Source organism: Bufo gargarizans, chromosome 6, assembly GCF_014858855.1.
Source record: "Bufo gargarizans isolate SCDJY-AF-19 chromosome 6, ASM1485885v1, whole genome shotgun sequence".
Lineage (NCBI taxonomy): Eukaryota > Metazoa > Chordata > Amphibia > Anura > Bufonidae > Bufo > Bufo gargarizans.
Genome location: NC_058085.1, coordinates 265,851,626 through 265,873,237, shown reverse-complemented (window position 1 = coordinate 265,873,237; position 21,612 = coordinate 265,851,626). Strand labels below are relative to the sequence as shown.

General features: G+C 48.4%; 1 protein-coding gene across 1 annotated transcript in view; it reads left to right on the top strand.

The window, feature by feature from the left end:
• The first annotated feature begins 21,149 nt into the window (after positions 1-21,149).
• Positions 21,150-21,612, top strand: part of LOC122941457 (formin-like protein 21b) — a 281,089-nt gene continuing 280,626 nt past the window's right edge. The window contains exon 1 of the mRNA XM_044298723.1: positions 21,150-21,263. Coding sequence (XP_044154658.1) covers positions 21,231-21,263 — 33 coding nt within the window. The 5' untranslated portion in view covers positions 21,150-21,230. The remainder of the gene's footprint in view (positions 21,264-21,612) is intronic.

Sequence of the window (21,612 nt, the reverse complement as noted above, 5' to 3'; positions counted from 1 at the left end):
TTCACTTTTATCATTTTTATTTTTGTCCTACTTTGGGACTTCAACATTTCAGGGTCTGATCCCTGTTTCAATACAGCACAATACATCTGTATTGTGCTGTATTGAACTGTTAGTGCCTTACACTGTAAGACACTGACAGTTACCTAGGGGACCCAGCCCTGGGGCTGGATCTCTTGGGCTTCCGTAGCTGGCAGTCCCGATGCCTGTGCAAGGCATCAGAGCTGCCATAGCAACCATTGGGCCCCTGTCACCGCAGCATGGGGACCCGATGGGGATTTACAAGCTGCCGCAAACCCCCTGTATGCTGCGGTCACGATGTGCTTTCACTGATGCTGGCAGTTACACCGGGCCCCTGCTGCTGATTGCAGCAGCGCTTGTGGGGCAGCCGGTTAACCCTAGGGCAAGAATGCTCGTCCTAAGGCGTTAAGTACCGGCCAGTTAGAATGAACATTCTCGTCCTAGGTCAGCAAACGGCAAATAGGCCCTATTACTGTTACACAACACAACAAGCTTTTCAACAGATAAGTGCAACGCTGAACAGCGAATATATTTTTAATTTTGCCGCTAATACACAGCGTATTATAAACAGGGCTTTATAATATATCACTGCACCACTAAACGACAATTAGGTCCTAATATTTTTCAACTTTTACACAACACAACAGGCTTTTCAACAGATAAGTGCAATGCTGGATGGCGAATATATTTTTATTTCACCACTAATACCTGTCAATCTGGGCGTTAGATTATATCACTGCACCGCTGAAAGGCAATTAGGCCATAATTTTTTTTCTATTTGTACACTACACAACAGGCTTTTCAACAGATAAGTGCAATGCTGGACGGCGAATATATTTTTATTTTGCCACTAATACACTGCAAACTGGGCTTTAGAGTATATCACTGCACCGCACAAGGGCAATTAGGCCCTAATTATTTCTATTTTTACACTGAGCTAAATACTTTTCAACATATAAGTGCAACGCTGGACAGCAAATTTTTGCCACTAATACATGGCAAAAAGGGCTTAACATATAACTGCACTGCACAAGGGCAAGTAAGACGTACTGTAGAAATAGTTCCTTGTAATAAACCATGTTAATGGCTGTATCAAACAGCACTTACACCCCAATAACAAGAACGGTTTGCTGGAATGACAGAGCTGTATAATGGCAATTCGGATCCCCAGTCAGTGCAGCAAGCGATAACAGAATTGTTGCCGTGCACCAGAAGCTGAAGTCTACGCCAGCTACAGGTTAATGTAGACTTCCGCTATAATTTCCTTCACTCTCTGGCAAAGGTTATAACTAGGGATGAGCGAACTCGAACTGTATAGTTCGGGTTCGTACCGAATTTTGGGGTGTCCGTGACACGGACCCAAACCCGGACATTTTCGTAAAAGTCCGGGTTCGGGTTCGGTGTTCGTCGCTTTCTTGGCGCTTTTGTGACGCTTTCTTGGCGCTTTTTGAAAGGCTGCAAAGCAGCCAATCAACAAGCGTCATACTACTTGCCCCAAGAGGACATCACAGCCATGCCTACTATTGGCATGGCTGTGATTGGCCAGAGCACCATGTGACCCAGCCTCTATTTAAGCTGGAGTCACATAGCGCCGCCCGTCACTCTGCTCTGATTAGCGTAGGGAGAGGTTGCGGCTGCGACAGTAGGGCGAGATTAGGCAGATTAACTCCTCCAAAGTACTTGATTATTGATCGATCTGCAGCTGTGGATCATTGAGCTGCTGATACTCAATTGCTCACTGTTTTTAGGCTGCCCAGACCGTTTGTCAGTCACATTTTTCTGGGGTGATTGGCGGCCATTTTGTGTCTTGTGGTGCGCCAGCACAAGCTGCGACCAAGTGCATTTAACCCTCAATGGTGTGGTTGTTTTTTGGCTAAAGCCTACATCAGGGTGAAGCTGTCACACCAAGTGCATTTAACCAGCAATAGTCTGTTTATTTTTTGGCCATATACTACATCAGGGGCAAGCTGCGCCTGTCACCAAGTGCATTTAACCCTCAATGGTGTGTTTTTTTTTTGGCTAAAGCCTACATCAGGGTGAAGCTGTCACACCAAGTGCATTTAACCAGCAATAGTCTGTTTATTTTTTGGCCATATACTACATCAGGGGCAAGCTGCGCCCGTCACCAAGTGCATTTAACCCTCAGTAGTGTGGTTGGTCAAGCTATCACACCAAGTGCATTTAACCAGCAATAGTCTGTTCATTTTTTGGCCATATACTAAATCAGGGGCAAGCTGCGCCCGTCACCAAGTGCATTTAACCAGCAATAGTCTGTTCATTTTTTGGCCATATACTACATCAGGGGCAAGCTGCGCCCGTCACCAAGTGCATTTAACCCTCAGTAGTGTGGTTGGTCAAGCTGTGACACCAAGTGCATTTAACCAGCAATAGTCTGTTCATTTTTTGGCCATATACTACATCAGGGGCAAGCTGCGCCCGTCACCAAGTGCATTTAACCCTCAGTAGTGTGGTTGGTCAAGCTATCACACCAAGTGCATTTAACCAGCAATAGTCTGTTCATTTTTTGGCCATATACTAAATCAGGGGCAAGCTGCGCCCGTCACCAAGTGCATTTAACCAGCAATAGTCTGTTCATTTTTTGGCCATATACTACATCAGGGGCAAGCTGCGCCCGTCACCAAGTGCATTTAACCCTCAGTAGTGTGGTTGGTCAAGCTATCACACCAAGTGCATTTAACCAGCAATAGTCTGTTCATTTTTTGGCCATATACTACATCAGGGGCAAGCTGCGCCCGTCACCAAGTGCATTTAACCCTCAGTAGTGTGGTTGGTCAAGCTGTGACACCAAGTGCATTTAACCAGCAATAGTCTGTTCATTTTTTGGCCATATACTACATCAGGGGCAAGCTGCGCCTGTCACCAAGTGCATTTAACCCTCAGTAGTGTGGTTGGTCAAGCTGTCACACCAAGTGCATTTAACCAGCAATAGTCTGTTCATTTTTTGGCAATATACTACATCAGGGGCAAGCTGCGCCTGTCACCAAGTGCATTTAACCCTCAATGGTGTGGTTGTTTTTTGGCTAAAGCCTACATCAGGGTGAAGCTGTCACACCAAGTGCATTTAACCAGCAATAGTCTGTTCATTTTTTGGCCATATACTAAATCAGGGGCAAGCTGCGCCCGTCACCAAGTGCATTTAACCCTCAGTAGTGTGGTTGGTCAAGCTATCACACCAAGTGCATTTAACCAGCAATAGTCTGTTCATTTTTTGGCCATATACTAAATCAGGGGCAAGCTGCGCCCGTCACCAAGTGCATTTAACCAGCAATAGTCTGTTCATTTTTTGGCCATATACTACATCAGGGGCAAGCTGCGCCCGTCACCAAGTGCATTTAACCCTCAGTAGTGTGGTTGGTCAAGCTGTGACACCAAGTGCATTTAACCAGCAATAGTCTGTTCATTTTTTGGCCATATACTAAATCAGGGGCAAGCTGCGCCCGTCACCAAGTGCATTTAACCAGCAATAGTCTGTTCATTTTTTGGCCATATACTAAATCAGGGGCAAGCTGCGCCCGTCACCAAGTGCATTTAACCCTCAGTAGTGTGGTTGGTCAAGCTATCACACCAAGTGCATTTAACCAGCAATAGTCTGTTCATTTTTTGGCCATATACTACATCAGGGGCAAGCTGCGCCCGTCACCAAGTGCATTTAACCCTCAGTAGTGTGGTTGGTCAAGCTATCACACCAAGTGCATTTAACCAGCAATAGTCTGTTCATTTTTTGGCCATATACTACATCAGGGGCAAGCTGCGCCCGTCACCAAGTGCATTTAACCAGCAATAGTGTGGTTATTTTTTGGCCATATCCCAGTCTAATTTTGTCACTAAATCCATACCGGTCACCCAGCGCCTAAATACTAGGCCTCAAATTTATATCCCGCTAAATCTGTCGTTACCGCTGTACTGTTGTGGCTGGGCAAGTTATTTAGTGTCCGTCAAAGCACATTTTTTGTTCAGGGTTGAAATACAATTCCCAATTTAGCAATTTCATAATTTAGTGGTTTCTGCTATATCAGAGCTATTTGAAATCTATCCCTAAAAGGGTATATAATATTCAAGGTGCACATAGGGTCATTCAGAATAACTTCACACACACGCTACTGTGCATTTCCAAGTCCAATTCTGTTAGTAAATCCATACCGGTCACCCAGCGCCTAAATACTAGGCCTCAAATTTATATCCCGCTAAATCTCTCGTTACCGCTGTCCTGTTGTGGCTGGGAAAGTTATTTAGTGTCCGTCAAAGCACATTTTTTGTTCTGGGTTGAAATACAATTCCCAATTTAGCAATTTCATAATTTAGTGGTTTCTGCTATATCAGAGCTATTTGAAATCTATCCCTAAAAGGGTATATAATATTCAAGGTGCACATAGGGTCATTCAGAATAACTTCACACACAGGCTACTGTGCATTTCCAAGTCTAATTCTGTTAGTAAATCCATACCGGTCACCCAGCGCCTAAATACTAGGCCTCAAATTTATATCCCGCTAAATCTCTCGTTACCGCTGTCCTGTTGTGGCTGGGAAAGTTATTTAGTGTCCGTCAAAGCACATTTTTTGTTCTGGGTTGAAATACAATTCCCAATTTAGCAATTTCATAATTTAGTGGTTTCTGCTATATCAGAGCTTTTTGAAATCTATCCCTAAAAGGGTATATAATATTCAAGGTGCACATAGGGTCATTCAGAATAACTTCACACACACGCTACTGTGCATTTCCAAGTCTAATTCTGTTAGTAAATCCATACTGGTCACCCAGCGCCTAAATACTAGGCCTCAAATTTATATCCCGCTAAATCTCTTGTTACCGCTGTCCTGTTGTGGCTGGGAAAGTTATTTAGTGTCCGTCAAAGCACATTTTTTGTTCTGGGTTGAAATACAATTCCCAATTTAGCAATTTCATAATTTAGTGGTTCCTGCTATATCAGAGCTATTTGAAATCTATCCCTAAAAGGGTATATAATATTCAAGGTGCACATAGGGTCATTCAGAATAACTTCACACACACGCTACTGTGCATTTCCAAGTCCAATTCTGTTAGTAAATCCATACCGGTCACCCAGCACCTAAATACTAGGCCTCAAATTTATATCCCGCTGAATTTGAATACAATACATTGGGCCAAATAATATTTTTGTTGTTGTGGTGAACCATAACAATGAGGAAAAGATCTAGTAAGGGACGCGGACGTGGACATGGTCGTGGTGATGTTAGTGGACCCTCTGGTGCTGGGAGAGGACGTGGCTGTTCTGCCACATCCACACGTCCTAGTGTACCAACTACCTCAGGTCCCAGTAGCCGCCAGAATTTACAGCGATATATGGTGGGGCCCAATGCCGTTCTAAGGATGGTAAGGCCTGAGCAGGTACAGGCATTATTTAATTGGGTGGCCGACAGTGGATCCAGCACGTTCACATTATCTCCCACCCAGTCTTCTGCAGAAAGCGCACAGATGGCGCCTGAAAACCAACCCCATCAGTCTGTCACATCACCCCCATGCATACCAGGGAAACTGTCTCAGCCTCAAGTTATGCAGCAGTCTCTTATGCTGTTTGAAGACTCCGCTGGCAGGGTTTCCCAAGGGCATCCACCTAGCCCTTCCCCAGCGGTGAAAGACATAGAATGCACTGACGCACAACCACTTATGTTTCCTGATGATGAGGACATGGGAATACCACCTCAGCATGTCTCTGATGATGACGAAACACAGGTGCCAACTGCTGCGTCTTTCTGCAGTGTGCAGACTGAACAGGAGGTCAGGGATCAAGACTGGGTGGAAGACGATGCAGGGGACGATGAGGTCCTAGACCCCACATGGAATAAAGGACGTGCCACTGACTTTCACAGTTCGGAGGAAGAGGCAGTGGTGAGACCGAGCCAACAGCGTAGCAAAAGAGGGAGCAGTGGGCAAAAGCAGAACACCCGCCGCCAAGAGACTCCGCCTGCTACTGACCGCCGCCATCTGGGACCGAGCACCCCAAAGGCAGCTTCAAGGAGTTCCCTGGCATGGCACTTCTTCAAACAATGTGCTGACGACAAGACCCGAGTGGTTTGCACGCTGTGCCATCAGAGCCTGAAGCGAGGCATTAACGTTCTGAACCTGAGCACAACCTGCATGACCAGGCACCTGCATGCAAAGCATGAACTGCAGTGGAGTAAACACCTTAAAACCAAGGAAGTCACTCAGGCTCCCCCTGCTACCTCTTCTGCTGCTGCCGCCTCGGCCTCTTCTGCTGCTGCCGCCTCGGCCTCTTCCTCCGCCTCTGGAGGAACGTTGGCACCTGCCGCCCAGCAAACAGGGGATGTACCACCAACACCACCACCTCCGTCACCAAGCGTCTCAACCATGTCACACGGCAGTGTTCAGCTCTCCATCTCACAAACATTTGAGAGAAAGCGTAAATTCCCACCTAGCCACCCTCGATCCCTGGCCCTGAATGCCAGCATTTCTAAACTACTGGCCTATGAAATGCTGTCATTTAGGCTGGTGGACACAGACAGCTTCAAACAGCTCATGTCGCTTGCTGTCCCACAGTATGTTGTTCCCAGCCGCCACTACTTCTCCAAGAGAGCCGTGCCTTCCCTGCACAACCAAGTATCCGATAAAATCAAGTGTGCACTGCGCAACGCCATCTGTAGCAAGGTCCACCTAACCACAGATACGTGGACCAGTAAGCACGGCCAGGGACGCTATATCTCCCTAACTGCACACTGGGTAAATGTAGTGGCAGCTGGGCCCCAGGCGGAGAGCTGTTTGGCGCACGTCCTTCCGCCGCCAAGGATCGCAGGGCAACATTCTTTGCCTCCTGTTGCCACCTCCTCCTTCTCGGCTTCCTCCTCCTCTTCTTCCACCTGCTCATCCAGTCAGCCACACACCTTCACCACCAACTTCAGCACAGCCCGGGGTAAACGTCAGCAGGCCATTCTGAAACTCATATGTTTGGGGGACAGGCCCCACACCGCACCGGAGTTGTGGCGGGGTATAGAACAACAGACCGACGAGTGGTTGCTGCCGGTGAGCCTCAAGCCCGGCCTGGTGGTGTGTGATAATGGGCGAAATCTCGTTGCAGCTCTGGGACTAGCCAATTTGACGCACATCCCTTGCTTGGCGCATGTGCTGAATTTGGTGGTGCAGAAGTTCATTCACAACTACCCCGACATGTCAGAGCTGCTGCATAAAGTGCGGGCCGTCTGTTCGCGCTTCCGGCGTTCACATCCTGCTGCTGCTCGCCTGTCTGCGCTACAGCGTAACTTCAGCCTTCCCGCTCACCGCCTCATATGCGACGTGCCCACCAGGTGGAACTCCACCTTGCACATGCTGGACAGACTGTGCGAGCAGCAGCAGGCCATAGTGGAGTTTCAGCTGCAGCACTCACGGGTCAGTCGCACTACAGAACAGCACCACTTCACCACCAATGACTGGGCCTCCATGCGAGACCTGTGTGCCCTGTTGCGCTGTTTCGAGTACTCCACCAACATGGCCAGTGGCGATGACGCCGTTATCAGCGTTACAATACCACTTCTATGTCTCCTTGAGAAAACACTTAGGGCGATGATGGAAGAGGAGGTGGCCCAGGAGGAGGAGGAGGAGGAAGAGGGGTCATTTTTAGCACTTTCAGGCCAGTCTCTTCGAAGTGACTCAGAGGGAGGTTTTTGGCAACAGCAGAGGCCAGGTACAAATGTGGCCAGCCAGGGCCCACTACTGGAGGACGAGGAGGACGAGGATGAGGAGGAGGTGGAGGAGGATGAGGATGAAGCATGGTCACAGCGGGGTGGCACCCAACGCAGCTCGGGTCCATCACTGGTGCGTGGCTGGGGGGAAAGGCAGGACGATGACGATATGCCTCCCACAGAGGACAGCTTGTCCTTACCCCTGGGCAGCCTGGCACACATGAGTGACTACATGCTGCAGTGCCTGCGCAACGACAGCAGAGTTGCCCACATTTTAACCTGTGCGGACTACTGGGTTGCCACCCTGCTGGATCCACGCTACAAAGACAATGTGCCCACCTTACTTCCTGCACTGGAGCGTGATAGGAAGATGCGCGAGTACAAGCGCACGTTGGTAGACGCGCTACTGAGAGCATTCCCAAATGTCACAGGGGAACAAGTGGAAGCCCAAGGTCAAGGCAGAGGAGGAGCAAGAGGTCGCCAAGGCAGCTGTGTCAATGCCAGCTCCTTTGAGGGCAGGGTTAGCATGGCAGAGATGTGGAAAACTTTTGTCAACACGCCACAGCTAACTGCACCACCACCTGATACGCAACGTGTTAGCAGGAGGCAACATTTCACTAACATGGTGGAACAGTACATGTGCACACCCCTCCACGTACTGACTGATGGTTCGGCCCCATTCAACTTCTGGGTCTCTAAATTGTCCACGTGGCCAGAGCTAGCCTTTTATGCCTTGGAGGTGCTGGCCTGCCCGGCGGCCAGCGTTTTGTCTGAACGTGTATTCAGCACGGCAGGGGGCGTCATTACAGACAAACGCAGCCGCCTGTCTACAGCCAATGTGGACAAGCTGACGTTCATAAAAATGAACCAGGCATGGATCCCACAGGATCTGTCCGTCCCTTGTCCAGATTAGACATTAACTACCTCCCCTTAAACATATATTATTGGACTCCAGAGCACTTCCTCATTCAATCCTATTTTTATTTTCATTTTACCATTATATTGCGAGGCTACCCAAAGTTGAATGAACCTCTCCTCTGTCTGGGTGCCGGGGCCTAAATATATGCCAATGGACTGTTCCAATGTTGGGTGACGTGAAGCCTGATTCTCTGCTATGACATGCAGAATGATTCTCTGCTGACATGAAGCCAGATCCTCTGTTACGGGACCTCTCTCCTCTGCCTGGGTGCTGGGCCTAAATTTATGAAAATGGACTCTTACAGTGGTGGGTGACGTGAAGCCTGATTCTCTGCTATGATATGAAGACTGATTCTCTGCTGACATGAAGCCAGATTGTCTGTTACGGGACCTCTCTCCTCTGCCTGGGTGCTGGGCCTAAATATATGCCAATGGACTGTTGCAGTGGTGGCTGACGTGAAGCCTCATTCTCTGCTATGACATGCAGACTAATTCTCTGCTGACATGAAGTCAGATCCTCTGTTACAGGACCTCTCTCCTCTGCCTGGGTGCTGGGCCTAAACTTATGAAAATGGACTCTTACAGTGGTGGGTGACGTGAAGCCTCATTCTCTGCTATGACATGCAGACTAATTCTCTGCTGACATGAAGCCAGATTGTCTGTTACGGGACCTCTCTCCTCTGCCTGGGTGCTGGGCCTAAATTTATGACAATGGACTGTTGCAGTGGTGGGTGACGTGAAGCCTGATTCTCTGCTATGACATGCAGACTGATTCTCTACTGACATGAAGCCAGATTGTCTGTTACGGGACCTCTCTCCTCTGCCTGTGTGCTGGGCCTAAATATATGCCAATGGACTGTTGCAGTGGTGGCTGACGTGAAGCCTCATTCTCTGCTATGACATGCAGACTATTTCTCTGCTGACATGAAGCCAGATTGTCTGTTACGGGACCTCTCTCCTCTGCCTGTGTGCTGGGCCTAAATATATGCCAATGGACTGTTGCAGTGGTGGCTGACGTGAAGCCTCATTCTCTGCTATGACATGCAGACTGATTCTCTGCTGACATGAAGCCAGATTGTCTGTTACGGGACCTCTCTCCTCTGCCTGGGTGCTGGGCCTAAATATATGCCAATGGACTGTTGCAGTGGTGGGTGACGTGAAGCCTCATTCTCTGCTATGACATGCAGACTAATTCTCTGCTGACATGAAGCCAGATTGTCTGTTACGGGACCTCTCTCCTCTGCCTGGGTGCTTGGCCTAAACTTATGAAAATGGACTGTTGCAGTGGTGGGTGACGTGAAGCCTGATTCTCTGCTATGACATGCAGACTGATTCTCTACTGACATGAAGCCAGATTGTCTGTTACGGGACCTCTCTCCTCTGCCTGGGTGCTGGGCCTAAATATATGCCAATGGACTGTTGCAGTGGTGGGTGACGTGAAGCCTCATTCTCTGCTATGACATGCAGACTAATTCTCTGCTGACATGAAGCCAGATTGTCTGTTACGGGACCTCTCTCCTCTGCCTGGGTGCTGGGCCTAAACTTATGAAAATGGACTCTTACAGTGGTGGCTGACCTGAAGCCTGATTCTCTGCTATGACATGAAGACTGATTCTCTGCTGACATGAAGCCAGATCCTCTGTTACGGGACCTCTCTCCTCTGCCTGGGTGCTGGGCCTAAACTTATGAAAATGGACTCTTACAGTGGTGGCTGACGTGAAGCCTGATTCTCTGCTATGACATGAAGACTGATTCTCTGCTGACATGAAGCCAGATCCTCTGTTACGGGACCTCTCTCCTCTGCCTGGGTGCTGGGCCTAAACTTATGAAAATGGACTCTTACAGTGGTGGGTGACGTGAAGCCTCATTCTCTGCTATGACATGCAGACTAATTCTCTGCTGACATGAAGCCAGATTGTCTGTTACGGGACCTCTCTCCTCTGCCTGGGTGCTGGGCCTAAATTTATGACAATGGACTGTTGCAGTGGTGGGTGACGTGAAGCCTGATTCTCTGCTATGACATGCAGACTGATTCTCTACTGACATGAAGCCAGATTGTCTGTTACGGGACCTCTCTCCTCTGCCTGTGTGCTGGGCCTAAATATATGCCAATGGACTGTTGCAGTGGTGGCTGACGTGAAGCCTCATTCTCTGCTATGACATGCAGACTAATTCTCTGCTGACATGAAGCCAGATTGTCTGTTACGGGACCTCTCTCCTCTGCCTGTGTGCTGGGCCTAAATATATGCCAATGGACTGTTGCAGTGGTGGCTGACGTGAAGCCTCATTCTCTGCTATGACATGCAGACTGATTCTCTGCTGACATGAAGCCAGATTGTCTGTTACGGGACCTCTCTCCTCTGCCTGTGTGCTGGGCCTAAATATATGCCAATGGACTGTTGCAGTGGTGGGTGACGTGAAGCCTCATTCTCTGCTATGACATGCAGACTAATTCTCTGCTGACATGACGCCAGATTGTCTGTTATGGGACCTCTCTCCTCTGCCTGGGTGCTTGGCCTAAACTTATGAAAATGGACTCTTACAGTGGTGGCTGACGTGAAGCCTGATTCTCTGCTATGACATGAAGACTGATTCTCTGCTGACATGAAGCCAGATCCTCTGTTACGGGACCTCTCTCCTCTGCCTGGGTGCTGGGCCTAAACTTATGAAAATGGACTCTTACAGTGGTGGGTGACGTGAAGCCTCATTCTCTGCTATGACATGCAGACTAATTCTCTGCTGACATGAAGCCAGATTGTCTGTTACGGGACCTCTCTCCTCTGCCTGGGTGCTGGGCCTAAATTTATGACAATGGACTGTTGCAGTAGTGGGTGACGTGAAGCCTGATTCTCTGCTATGACATGCAGACTGATTCTCTGCTGACATGAAGCCAGATTGTCTGTTACGGGACCTCTCTCCTCTGCCTGTGTGCTGGGCCTAAATATATGCCAATGGACTGTTGCAGTGGTGGCTGACGTGAAGCCTCATTCTCTGCTATGACATGCAGACTAATTCTCTGCTGACATGAAGCCAGATCCTCTGTTACGGGACCTCTCTCCTCTGCCTGGGTGCTGGGCCTAAATTTATGAAAATGGACTCTTACAGTGGTGGGTGACGTGAAGCCTGATTCTCTGCTATGACATGAAGACTGATTCTCTGCTGACATGAAGCCAGATTGTCTGTTACGGGACCTCTCTCCTCTGCCTGGGTGCTGGGCCTAAATATATGCCAATGGACTGTTGCAGTGGTGGCTGACGTGAAGCCTCATTCTCTGCTATGACATGCAGACTAATTCTCTGCTGACATGAAGCCAGATTCTCTGTTACGGGACCTCTCTCCTCTGCCTGGGTTCCGGGGCCTAAATATCTGAGAATGGACTGTTCCAGTGGTGGGTGACGGGAAGCCAGATTCTCTGCTATGGGACCTCTCTCCAATTGATTTTGGTTAATTTTTATTTATTTAATTTTTATTTTAATTCATTTCCCTATCCACATTTGTTTGCAGGGGATTTACCTACATGTTGCTGCCTTTTGCAGCCCTCTAGCCCTTTCCTGGGCTGTTTTACGGCCTTTTTAGTGCCAAAAAGTTCGGGTCCCCATTGACTTCAATGGGGTTCGGGTTCGGGATGAAGTTCGGATCGGGTTCGGATCCCGAACCCGAACATTTTCGGGAAGTTCGGCCGAACTTCTCGAACCCGAACATCCAGGTGTTCGCTCAACTCTAGTTATAACAAATCCGGCAAACTGCACTAAGCCCCGTCCCTCCCAATAAGCCTCGTCCCATTTCTCTTGCCACTTCGGAAAAGTGTCAAGAAGCCTGAAAAGTTGCAAATTATGGTGCACATATGGCATTTGACTTGGAGGATGCCGTTTGTCTGCAGTTGCCCAGTATGGCCACCAGATGTCGCCAGAATACTGGACATTTTTCTCACCTGTCTTTTGTCTCCTGTTTCCATCTAGCTGTGGCTATATGAGGATAAAGCGCTTGTCACATCCATTTTGGGGCTTCCATAACTGCTGTGCTGAATCCATGTCAGACAGCTGAGCTGTTCAGATGGGCTGCGCTGTGGAGTGCCACATCAATGCTATATGTTGTAATGGCTTATTAGAGTATGTTCACATGACAAATTTAGAAAACACTCTGAAAAAATCAGCACAGAATCTGCACCGATTTTCTGCACAGTTTTGGCACGGTTTTTGGCATGTTTTCAATGGGCGAGTCAGTTTTTTTTTCAGCATGGAAAAAAGCAAGTTCTGCCTCCCATTGAAATTAAATTAAAAAAAGTTGTGCAAACAGTCCCTTAGGGTTCTTTGCTTTAGATAATCCTTTTTCCCAAAGTCCTATTAACTGACTTTAAAATTCTTTGCTATACTGTTTTGACTGTTTTTAAGTTGAAGTGGACAGTCCTGTATTTCAGTGGGTGTCCCATGGTCCTAGCACGGCTGAGATTTGTTTTGATTATAACTGTATCTGTGTCCTGAGGATGTAGATATAGTTGAATGCAGTTGGATCCCTGCTATACCATTCACCAGCTGCACCTCTGGCAGGCAGGATGCGGTGACACACTGCAACTGGGAAACCAGTTGGTGTTACATTCTGCCCAGCAGGCACCATCTTGTCTCTGCATCGCACCTGCTGCTGGAGCAGTATTGCTTCATTCACTGGTGGAATGAGACAGGCCGGGCTGGACTGGCCCACCAGAGTACCAGAGGATCCTTCGGTGGGCCCAAACTCTGACAATAATGAACCCCTAATAAAACAGAGCCCTTAAGGTCTTATATACACAGAGAGTGGGCACTCAGAATTATTTCTCTGGTTGGCCCAAGGAACGTCAGTCCGACGCTGGAGGCGGGTGAGTATTTCATATTTTTTTTTTTAAACAGTACAGGGGCACTTTGGGGGCATAATACTATGTGGGAGCACTATGGAGATAAATTATCTGTGTGTTGGCACTTTGGGGTTATAATACTGTGTCATACCTCCCAACTGTCCTGAATCTGGCGGGACAGTCCTGGATTGCAGTGGCTGTCCCGCTATGGGGGAGCTATGTCCCGCTTTTCTGGTAGCTGTCTCTGCTCCCACAGTTGCCTGTGGATTATGATTAAGCCGAAAGTTAGCATCGGCTCACTGCTTCATCATTCCCTTCCCCTGCTGGCTCTCCACACCTCTTGTCTGGGCGGGGGCGGGGGCAGCTGACAGTCAGCCTCGGCTACGCCTCCTCCACAGACCAGAGCAGCCGATGTCCTGCTGCTGCTAGGAACAAGGTAAGTATGTGGTGTTTGTTATTTTTAATTTCTGTAAGGGGCACATAACTGGGCATATTACAGGGGGCACATAACTGGACATACTACTGGGGGTACAGCTGGGTATATTACTGGGGGCACAATGTGGACATACTACTAGGGGCACACCTGGGAATATTACTAGGGGCACAGCTGGACATATTACTGGCGGCACAGCTGGACATATTAGTGGAGGCACAGCTGGGCATATTACTGGGGGCACAGCTGGGCATATTACTGGGAATTAGGTGCATAGTTATGCTTTAAGTGGAGTTAGAGAAGTGGCCTAGTTTGTAAAAAAATTGCTGCGTCACGCAATGTGTCCCTCTTTGTTTGTTTAAAAAGTTGGGAGGTATGCTTTGGGGAGGCACTAAAAGGGCATACATTTTCTGTGTGGGGACACTCTGGGGGCTTAATACTACATTGGGGAACTATAATGGTAAAAAACTGTCTGGGGCATAACTACTGTGTGTGACACAAAGGGGACATAACTTCTATGTGAGGGAACAAACGGGGAATAATTGCCGTGAGGTGGCACAAAGTGGATTGGGGGGGGGGGGTGCAGATAGAGGTGTGGCATAGTGTTAGAAAAATACCGCTACATGCGACGCAGCAAAGGCACTCCATTCAAATCGGGAACACAGGACCCCGATCTATGGATTGTCAGGGGCCCCAGCAGTTGGAATCCTGCAGATCTAACACTTATCCTCTGGACATGAGACAACCCCTTTAAGGCCTCTTGTGTATTGTGACCCGCAATACACGACGCATCGCACAGACCTGTCACTTACCAGTAGGAGGAGCGCCGGCCGGCCACAGACAGCACAGGTAAGTATAAGCTAAGTAACCATGGCAGCCAGGACTGCAGTAGCGTCCTGGCTGCCATGGTAACCGATCGGAGCCCCAGCGATTAAACTGGGACTCTGATCGGAAATGCCGCTCCGCTGCCACCAATGAGGGGGGTTGTTAGCCTGTGGCCACTGCCACCAATGCTTTTAATACCGGGGAGGGAGGGGGGGCCGCACTGGCCACCAATGCTTTTAATACTGGGGAGGGGAGGGCCACACTGGCCACCAATGCTTTTAATACTGGGGAGGGGCGGGCTGCACTGGCCACCAATGCTTTTAATACTGGGAGGGAGGGAGGGGGGGCCGCACTGGCCACCAATGCTTTTAATACTGGGACGGAGGGGGGGGGGCCGCACTGGCCACCAATGCTTTTAATACTGGGGAGGGAGGGGGAGGTTGCATTGGCCACCAATGCTTTTAATACTGGGGAGGGGAGGGCCACACTGGCCACCAATGCTTTTAATACAGGGGAGGGGGGGGCTGCACTGGCCACCAATGCTTTTAATACTGGGAGGGAGGGAGGGGGGGCCGCACTGGCCACCAATGCTTTTAATACTGGGGAGGGAGGGGGGGCCGCACTGGCCACCAATGCTTTTAATACTGGGGAGGGAGGGCCGCACTGGCCACTAATGCTTTTAATACTGGGGAGGGGGGGCCGCACTGGCCACCAATGCTTTTAATACTGGGACGGAGGGGGGGGCCGCACTGGCCACCAATGCTTTTAATACTGGGGAGGGAGGGGGAGGTCGCATTGGCCACCAATGCTTTTAATACTGGGGGGAGGGGGGTCTGGCCCCTGCTGCCTGGCAGCACCCGTTCAGGGGGCTGAGATCTGCACAATTAATCCCTTAGGTGCGGCACCTGAGAGGTTAATTGTGCGGATCACAGCCCCCTGTAAGAGACCGGGTAGCAGGGGGCAGTTATGTACACAGTTCTTAGTATATTCTAACTTGAAGCACCCCCATCACCATGGGAACGCCTCTGTGTTAGAATATACTGTCGGATCAGGGTGAAAACTCAGATCTGAAAAAGCTGTTATGCAGACGGATCCGCACTGAAGGGATACCATTGTTTGCATTTATAGGTGCGGATCCGTCTGTGCAGATACCAGACGGATCCTCACCTAGCGCAGGTGTGAAAGTAGCGTAATAGCATTATATACAAATGCTGTTACAATTGCCACTAATTAGTTAAAAAGATAAAACCACCTAAAGACAAGGTTGCACGGTCTATATCTATAGAGAAATTGCACTGACTTGTAAATGTGCAGTGTTCTATCATATCATCGTATCACAATACTAAAAACAATCAGTGTTTTAGTTTGGTAGTGGTTATGAAATGGTCAGATGTAAAATATAGAAAATATATATCAAAAATAGGCCTCTTGGGACTTCAGTTCACAGTATCATTCATTACAATGACTTAGAAACTGTATATAATAAATAGTTGGAATGCGTCTGTCAAATATCCCATACGAGGGTGTAATAGTTCTCACATGCACAAATATCCCTGTGGGGTGAATGTCTCCAGAATGAGTGCAACGGAGAGGGGCGCAGCCATAGTGTAGTGTAGCTTGACTTAGGGGGAAGTTGAAGTCAGGAAGGGTTAAAGCGGATTGTGGATGGATAGGATAGGGGGGAGGAAAAGGGGTGGATCTGGGGATTTGCGGGCTGTATATAACCTGGGGAGGGGGAGGGACCCCCCACCAGCGTCCAGTGTGAATAGGTGAAGTTTCCTACCCACCCACCCTATTTATTTTTTTATTTTTATTTTTTATTTTTTTATTTTTTTAGAATTTCGATTAAGATCACTTTGTTTGTGCGTGTAATCATACACCTCTGGCCACATTCTAGTTCTGGTGAGGCCCCTCCAAGTACTCCTGTTTGTTCCTTGTTTTTTTACCCTGTCATCTAATACCTCATTTCATGGTCTGCTTGGAGGGTCAGTACGTATATTTTTGTCCCTCAGCATATTTGAAGGCCTGGAGTTGAAGTTTGCCTCCTAACTAATTGTCTTCTATTATTAACGTAGGGTCTATGTCCTACTTTTTGGCCACATATATCGTTGGTGACCGCCCTTCACACAAGTGCCATATTGTATATATATTTATTGATCCTAACAATGGCATACATATTTAGCTGCTACCTCCCTTTATGCCACTAACTGTGACATCCCTGAGGTTTTGCCTTAGTCTAGTTTAAATACCAGCCTTGAGGTATCGCCGCTTCATGGTGTGCACATGCACGGTCACGTGACCGCTAGATGCCCGAGCACGTGACCGCGAGTGCACCATCGCATCCTCCGTCGTGACGCCGGCGTCACTGGACGCATACGCTCCACAGGTCCCTCTGCCTATTTATTGTGGCTGAGCTGCCTTAGATGCCGCCGGACTATTTACCTAAGGTGGACACCATTACCTTGGCGTCCCCCTCACCTGGTCTTCAGCCTACGCTGGCCGTGGACATCAAACAGTAAGTGCCATCTCCCCTATCATCTTCTATGTAGATGACTGTGGGTCTTCTGGTCAATATCCTTATGTGGATTTTTTCTGTTATGTATTTTATTCTAGGCTACACCCCATTGTTGAGCCATACGCCAGCTGCAGGTACTATCTACATGCCCCGTGTCCCCTGAAGAATCTAGGGGTTTGCATTGAGGAAACGCATCGGGACACCTTTTTCATAGCTATATGTACAGCTTAGAAGCCTAACTGCTTAGCTTACTAGCCTTTTTTTCCCCCAGGTCCGGCATAGGGTCCTGTATGTTTATGCATAGGACCTCAATAGGGCCTCCAGCATAGGACCAGGTTCCAGTCGGGGCCACCCTTTGCTGGGCTTTTTGGACCCCGCTCCAAGGAGTTATTTGTAGGGTGTACTAGGCCAAGGAAGGCTTTTTAGGGTCAGTTTACATACTCCCCCCCCCCCACCTTGGCTCTATTCATCCGCCAGTCCACCATAGGTGCCTACTTGATATCCCTCTGTACCTATTATTTGGAAACACCATTTCCATTTAAGGGAGTCAATAGTATATTGCCTCCCTGGTCCAGTGTATGGTGTGGGTACCTACTTAGCCATCTTGATGGTCACACATGATGCTCTATACCAGGGATCAGCAACCTCCGGCACTCCAGATGTTGTGAAACTACATCTCCCATCATGCACACTTGCTTGGCTGTTGTCACGACCCTTGGTCATGGTCGTGACTCCTTGGGAGCCGCATGCAGTTACCCGCGGTTTTGGTGTTGTGTCAACCGCAGCTGGGGGCACTTAGTGGTTTGCCTCAGGTGCGGTTGCCGCGGATAACAGGCATGCGTGCGGTTGCCCTTGGCAACGTGTTTTATGTGCACTCCCTTTGTCTGTTTGTGGTGCACTAGGTCTTGTGTTGTATGCACGGAGACAACTTCCTTCACCTGCGGTTGTCCCCGGCAACGTCTGTTGCTGTGTGCATGTGGTGGCAGGGTCTCGGCCTGCTGGCTGTTCCCCAGAACATGGTTGCCACGCATGCCGTTGCTGGCGGTAACAGGTGAGTGTGTTGGTGTGTGTTATGTATTGTGTGTACTTCCCCTTTAAGTTGGTGTTTTCCCTTTCCTGTGGTGCTGGAAGGGTTAACTCTCTTCCCAGTGTGTGTGATGTCACTGGGTGTGTTCTGACCGGTGGGTGTGGCCACTTAGGCCTATAAAGCCTCTGTCTCTGGCTTGGCTCAGTAGGTTGCTTTCAGCCAGGCATAGCTGGAGCAGCCTCCTGTATATTACCATCTACCAGTGGGGGCCTCCCTTCTGGTCATACTGTCACGGCTGGCGGTGGGGGAAACCCCCAGCCATGCGGTGCCAGGAGATGGTAGGGTTACCACTTGGCCAAACAACCCAGAATTAGGGAGCAGGTCACCTCCTGTTGCGTCCCTAACTCTGACGCTGTCTCCTACCTGCATGGGCCGACCTTGATGGTAGGAGGGCCCATACTCAGGAACCTCGGATCCCTGCTGACCCTCCGCAGATCCCTGACCTAGGAGCTGGGTGAGACGACCTACTCCTCCTTGGCACGGAGGAGCAGGAGTCTCAATGGCCAAGCAACAAGGGGAAACAGAAAACACCTTATGGCAGTGACAGGCAAACGCAATCAACACAACACTCACCTGCCACAGAACAACACAACCAGGAACCCATGTGCAGGTGCTGTTTGTTCAGGACACCAACAATGACAGCACACACAGACATCACACAGGGACCCGGACCATAAGCTGCAATAACACAAAACCCCACACACACCTAGATAACACCGTGTAACAAAGATTTATGACCAGAAGGGAGGCCCCCACTGGTAGATGGTAATATACAGGAGGCTGCTCCAGCTATGCCTGGCTGAAAGCAACCTACTGAGCCAAGCCAGAGACAGAGGCTTTATAGGCCTAAGTGGCCACACCCACCGGTCAGAACACACCCAGTGACATCACACACACTGGGAAGAGAGTTAACCCTTCCAGCACCACAGGAAAGGGAAAACATACACACAATACATAACACACACCAACACACTCACCTGTTACCGCCAGCAACGGCATGCGTGGCAACCATGTTCTGGGGAACAGCCAGCAGGCCGAGACCCTGCCACCACATGCACACAGCAACAGACGTTGCCGGGGACAACCGCAGGTGAAGGAAGTTGTCTCCGTGCATACAACACAAGACCTAGTGCACCACAAACAGACAAAGGGAGTGCACATAAAACACGTTGCCAAGGGCAACCGCACGCATGCCTGTTATCCGGGGCAACCGCACCTGAGGCAAACCACTAAGTGCCCCCAGCTGCGGTTGACACAACATCAAAACCGCGGGTAACTGCATGCGGCTCCCAAGGAGTCACGACCATGACCAAGGGTCGTGACAGCTGTTCTCAGAACTCCCACAGAAGTGAAAGGAGCATGCTGGGAGTTGTAGTTTCACAACAGCTGGAGTGCCGAAGGCTGCTGATCCCTGTTCTATACGGTCTTACATCCATGACCAGTTGAGCTTCTAGACCACCATCACTTATTTGTTTGTGTGTAGGGGCCTTTTTACCTCAATATATTAAAAGTGAAGTTTTATTCAGTAACTGGTGTAATATGTACTGCTTTCACAATTCAATTAATGGAAAACACTGATTGCTTTTAGTATCGCGATACGATGATATAATAGAACACTGTGCACATTTCAGTGCGATTTCTCTATAGCTATAGACCGTGCGACCTTGTCTTTAGGTGGTTTTATCTCTAACTATTTAGTGGTGATTGTAACAGCATTTGTATATAAGGCTATTAATTGCTGTTATTTGTTGATTTAAAAAAATATATATATATTTTTCTATATATTGCATTCATGTTATACTTTTTACATTTCTAATTTTACTTTTTTATAAATAAAATTTGGGGACTTTATACAAATAATTCCTCTGGTCTATGTGATTCCATATGTTGTGTGCCTATCATCCTGTGGGAAGTTTATTTATGATTTTATTGACGAGGTGAGTCAAGTTGATTTGAGCACCTTTTCCATAACAGTACCTAGGAGAGCCACCTTATTTATTTATTTGTTATCTGTGATTGCGTTCATTATTTCCGTTTTTCCATCTGGACCGCATCCGCTTTGCTTCTGTTTTTTACGCACATGAAGAAAAACTGAAGAATAAGACTAAACATCTCTTTAGAAGCCATCAGTAAGAAATATATCTGGGTCCCCAACTCCATTCATTCCTATGGAAGCAGGGCTGCGTGCAAAATGCACAATATAGAACATACTGTGATTTTTTTTTTCCTGAATGCAAAGATGCTCGTGTGCATATACCCACGAAATAAATGGGTCGCATCGCGTCCGGTTGGAGAACTCGCTCCTGTGAAATGAGATAAGACAAAACATTATCTGTGATAGACATTATCTATTGCACACATATAATGGAAAACTCCTCACATAGCAATCCCCTAATATGTTCCTACTATCCAATCACTCCCTTTGTGACAGGGAAAAATCTAAAGCTGGGAAGTTGAAGGGGGATTATATCACCTGTAGGTTTCCTGTCAGCAGACATAGCATAACTTATGACGGTGCCACAGACAGAACACAGGCTGCCATAAACAGCAGCTATGGTCTATTCAGCAAATATATGTAAGCTTGAATTCCTCCACTCGTCGGCTCTGCAAACAGAATGGAAAGTCCTTCTTGGTAAAGGGAGGCATTTCCATAAAGCTGGCACCCAGGGCATAGTTATTCATGCTGCAATTCCCTAATACATAAGTACATGTCTCTTTAAGTGTTCCCTGGATATTTCATGCCCAGGTGCTCGGATATTGCAGGATTTTTTTTTTTTAGTTTGAAAGAATAAACAAGGAAGTTGCAGAGAAAATGTAGGAGGAAGTCCCAGCCGTGAGACAGAGAACCTCATTGTGGCTGTTCCTCCTAACATCCATCTCCACCTCTCCAGGATACTAGGATAACGGCCGGGTCATGGCTGAAAACAGGAGGCCTCTACCCACCCAGGTCAGTGCCCAGGAACTGATGCCAGCTTGGGAAAAAGGGGTAACAGGAGTAGAAGACAACCAGGAGTCTTCACTTTAGTGGCTGGCAGCTTATGTACAAGGCAATTACATGACTAGCAATTCCATAGTACACTCACAGCTGGTCTAGAAGTCCTCGTCCCTGCTCTGCTATTGGATTGCTAAATGGTTGCCACTCTAATAGCTAGTGTATATTGGGGAATTGTTATATATGCTGTTCTCTAAAATAGATGTAGCCAACCTGAGATACTTAGGGCAGTGCAAAAGTCAAGAAAATCCAAGCGCATACACTGCTATGTGGAAAGGGTGTAACCCCAGTTATGGAGGTTATT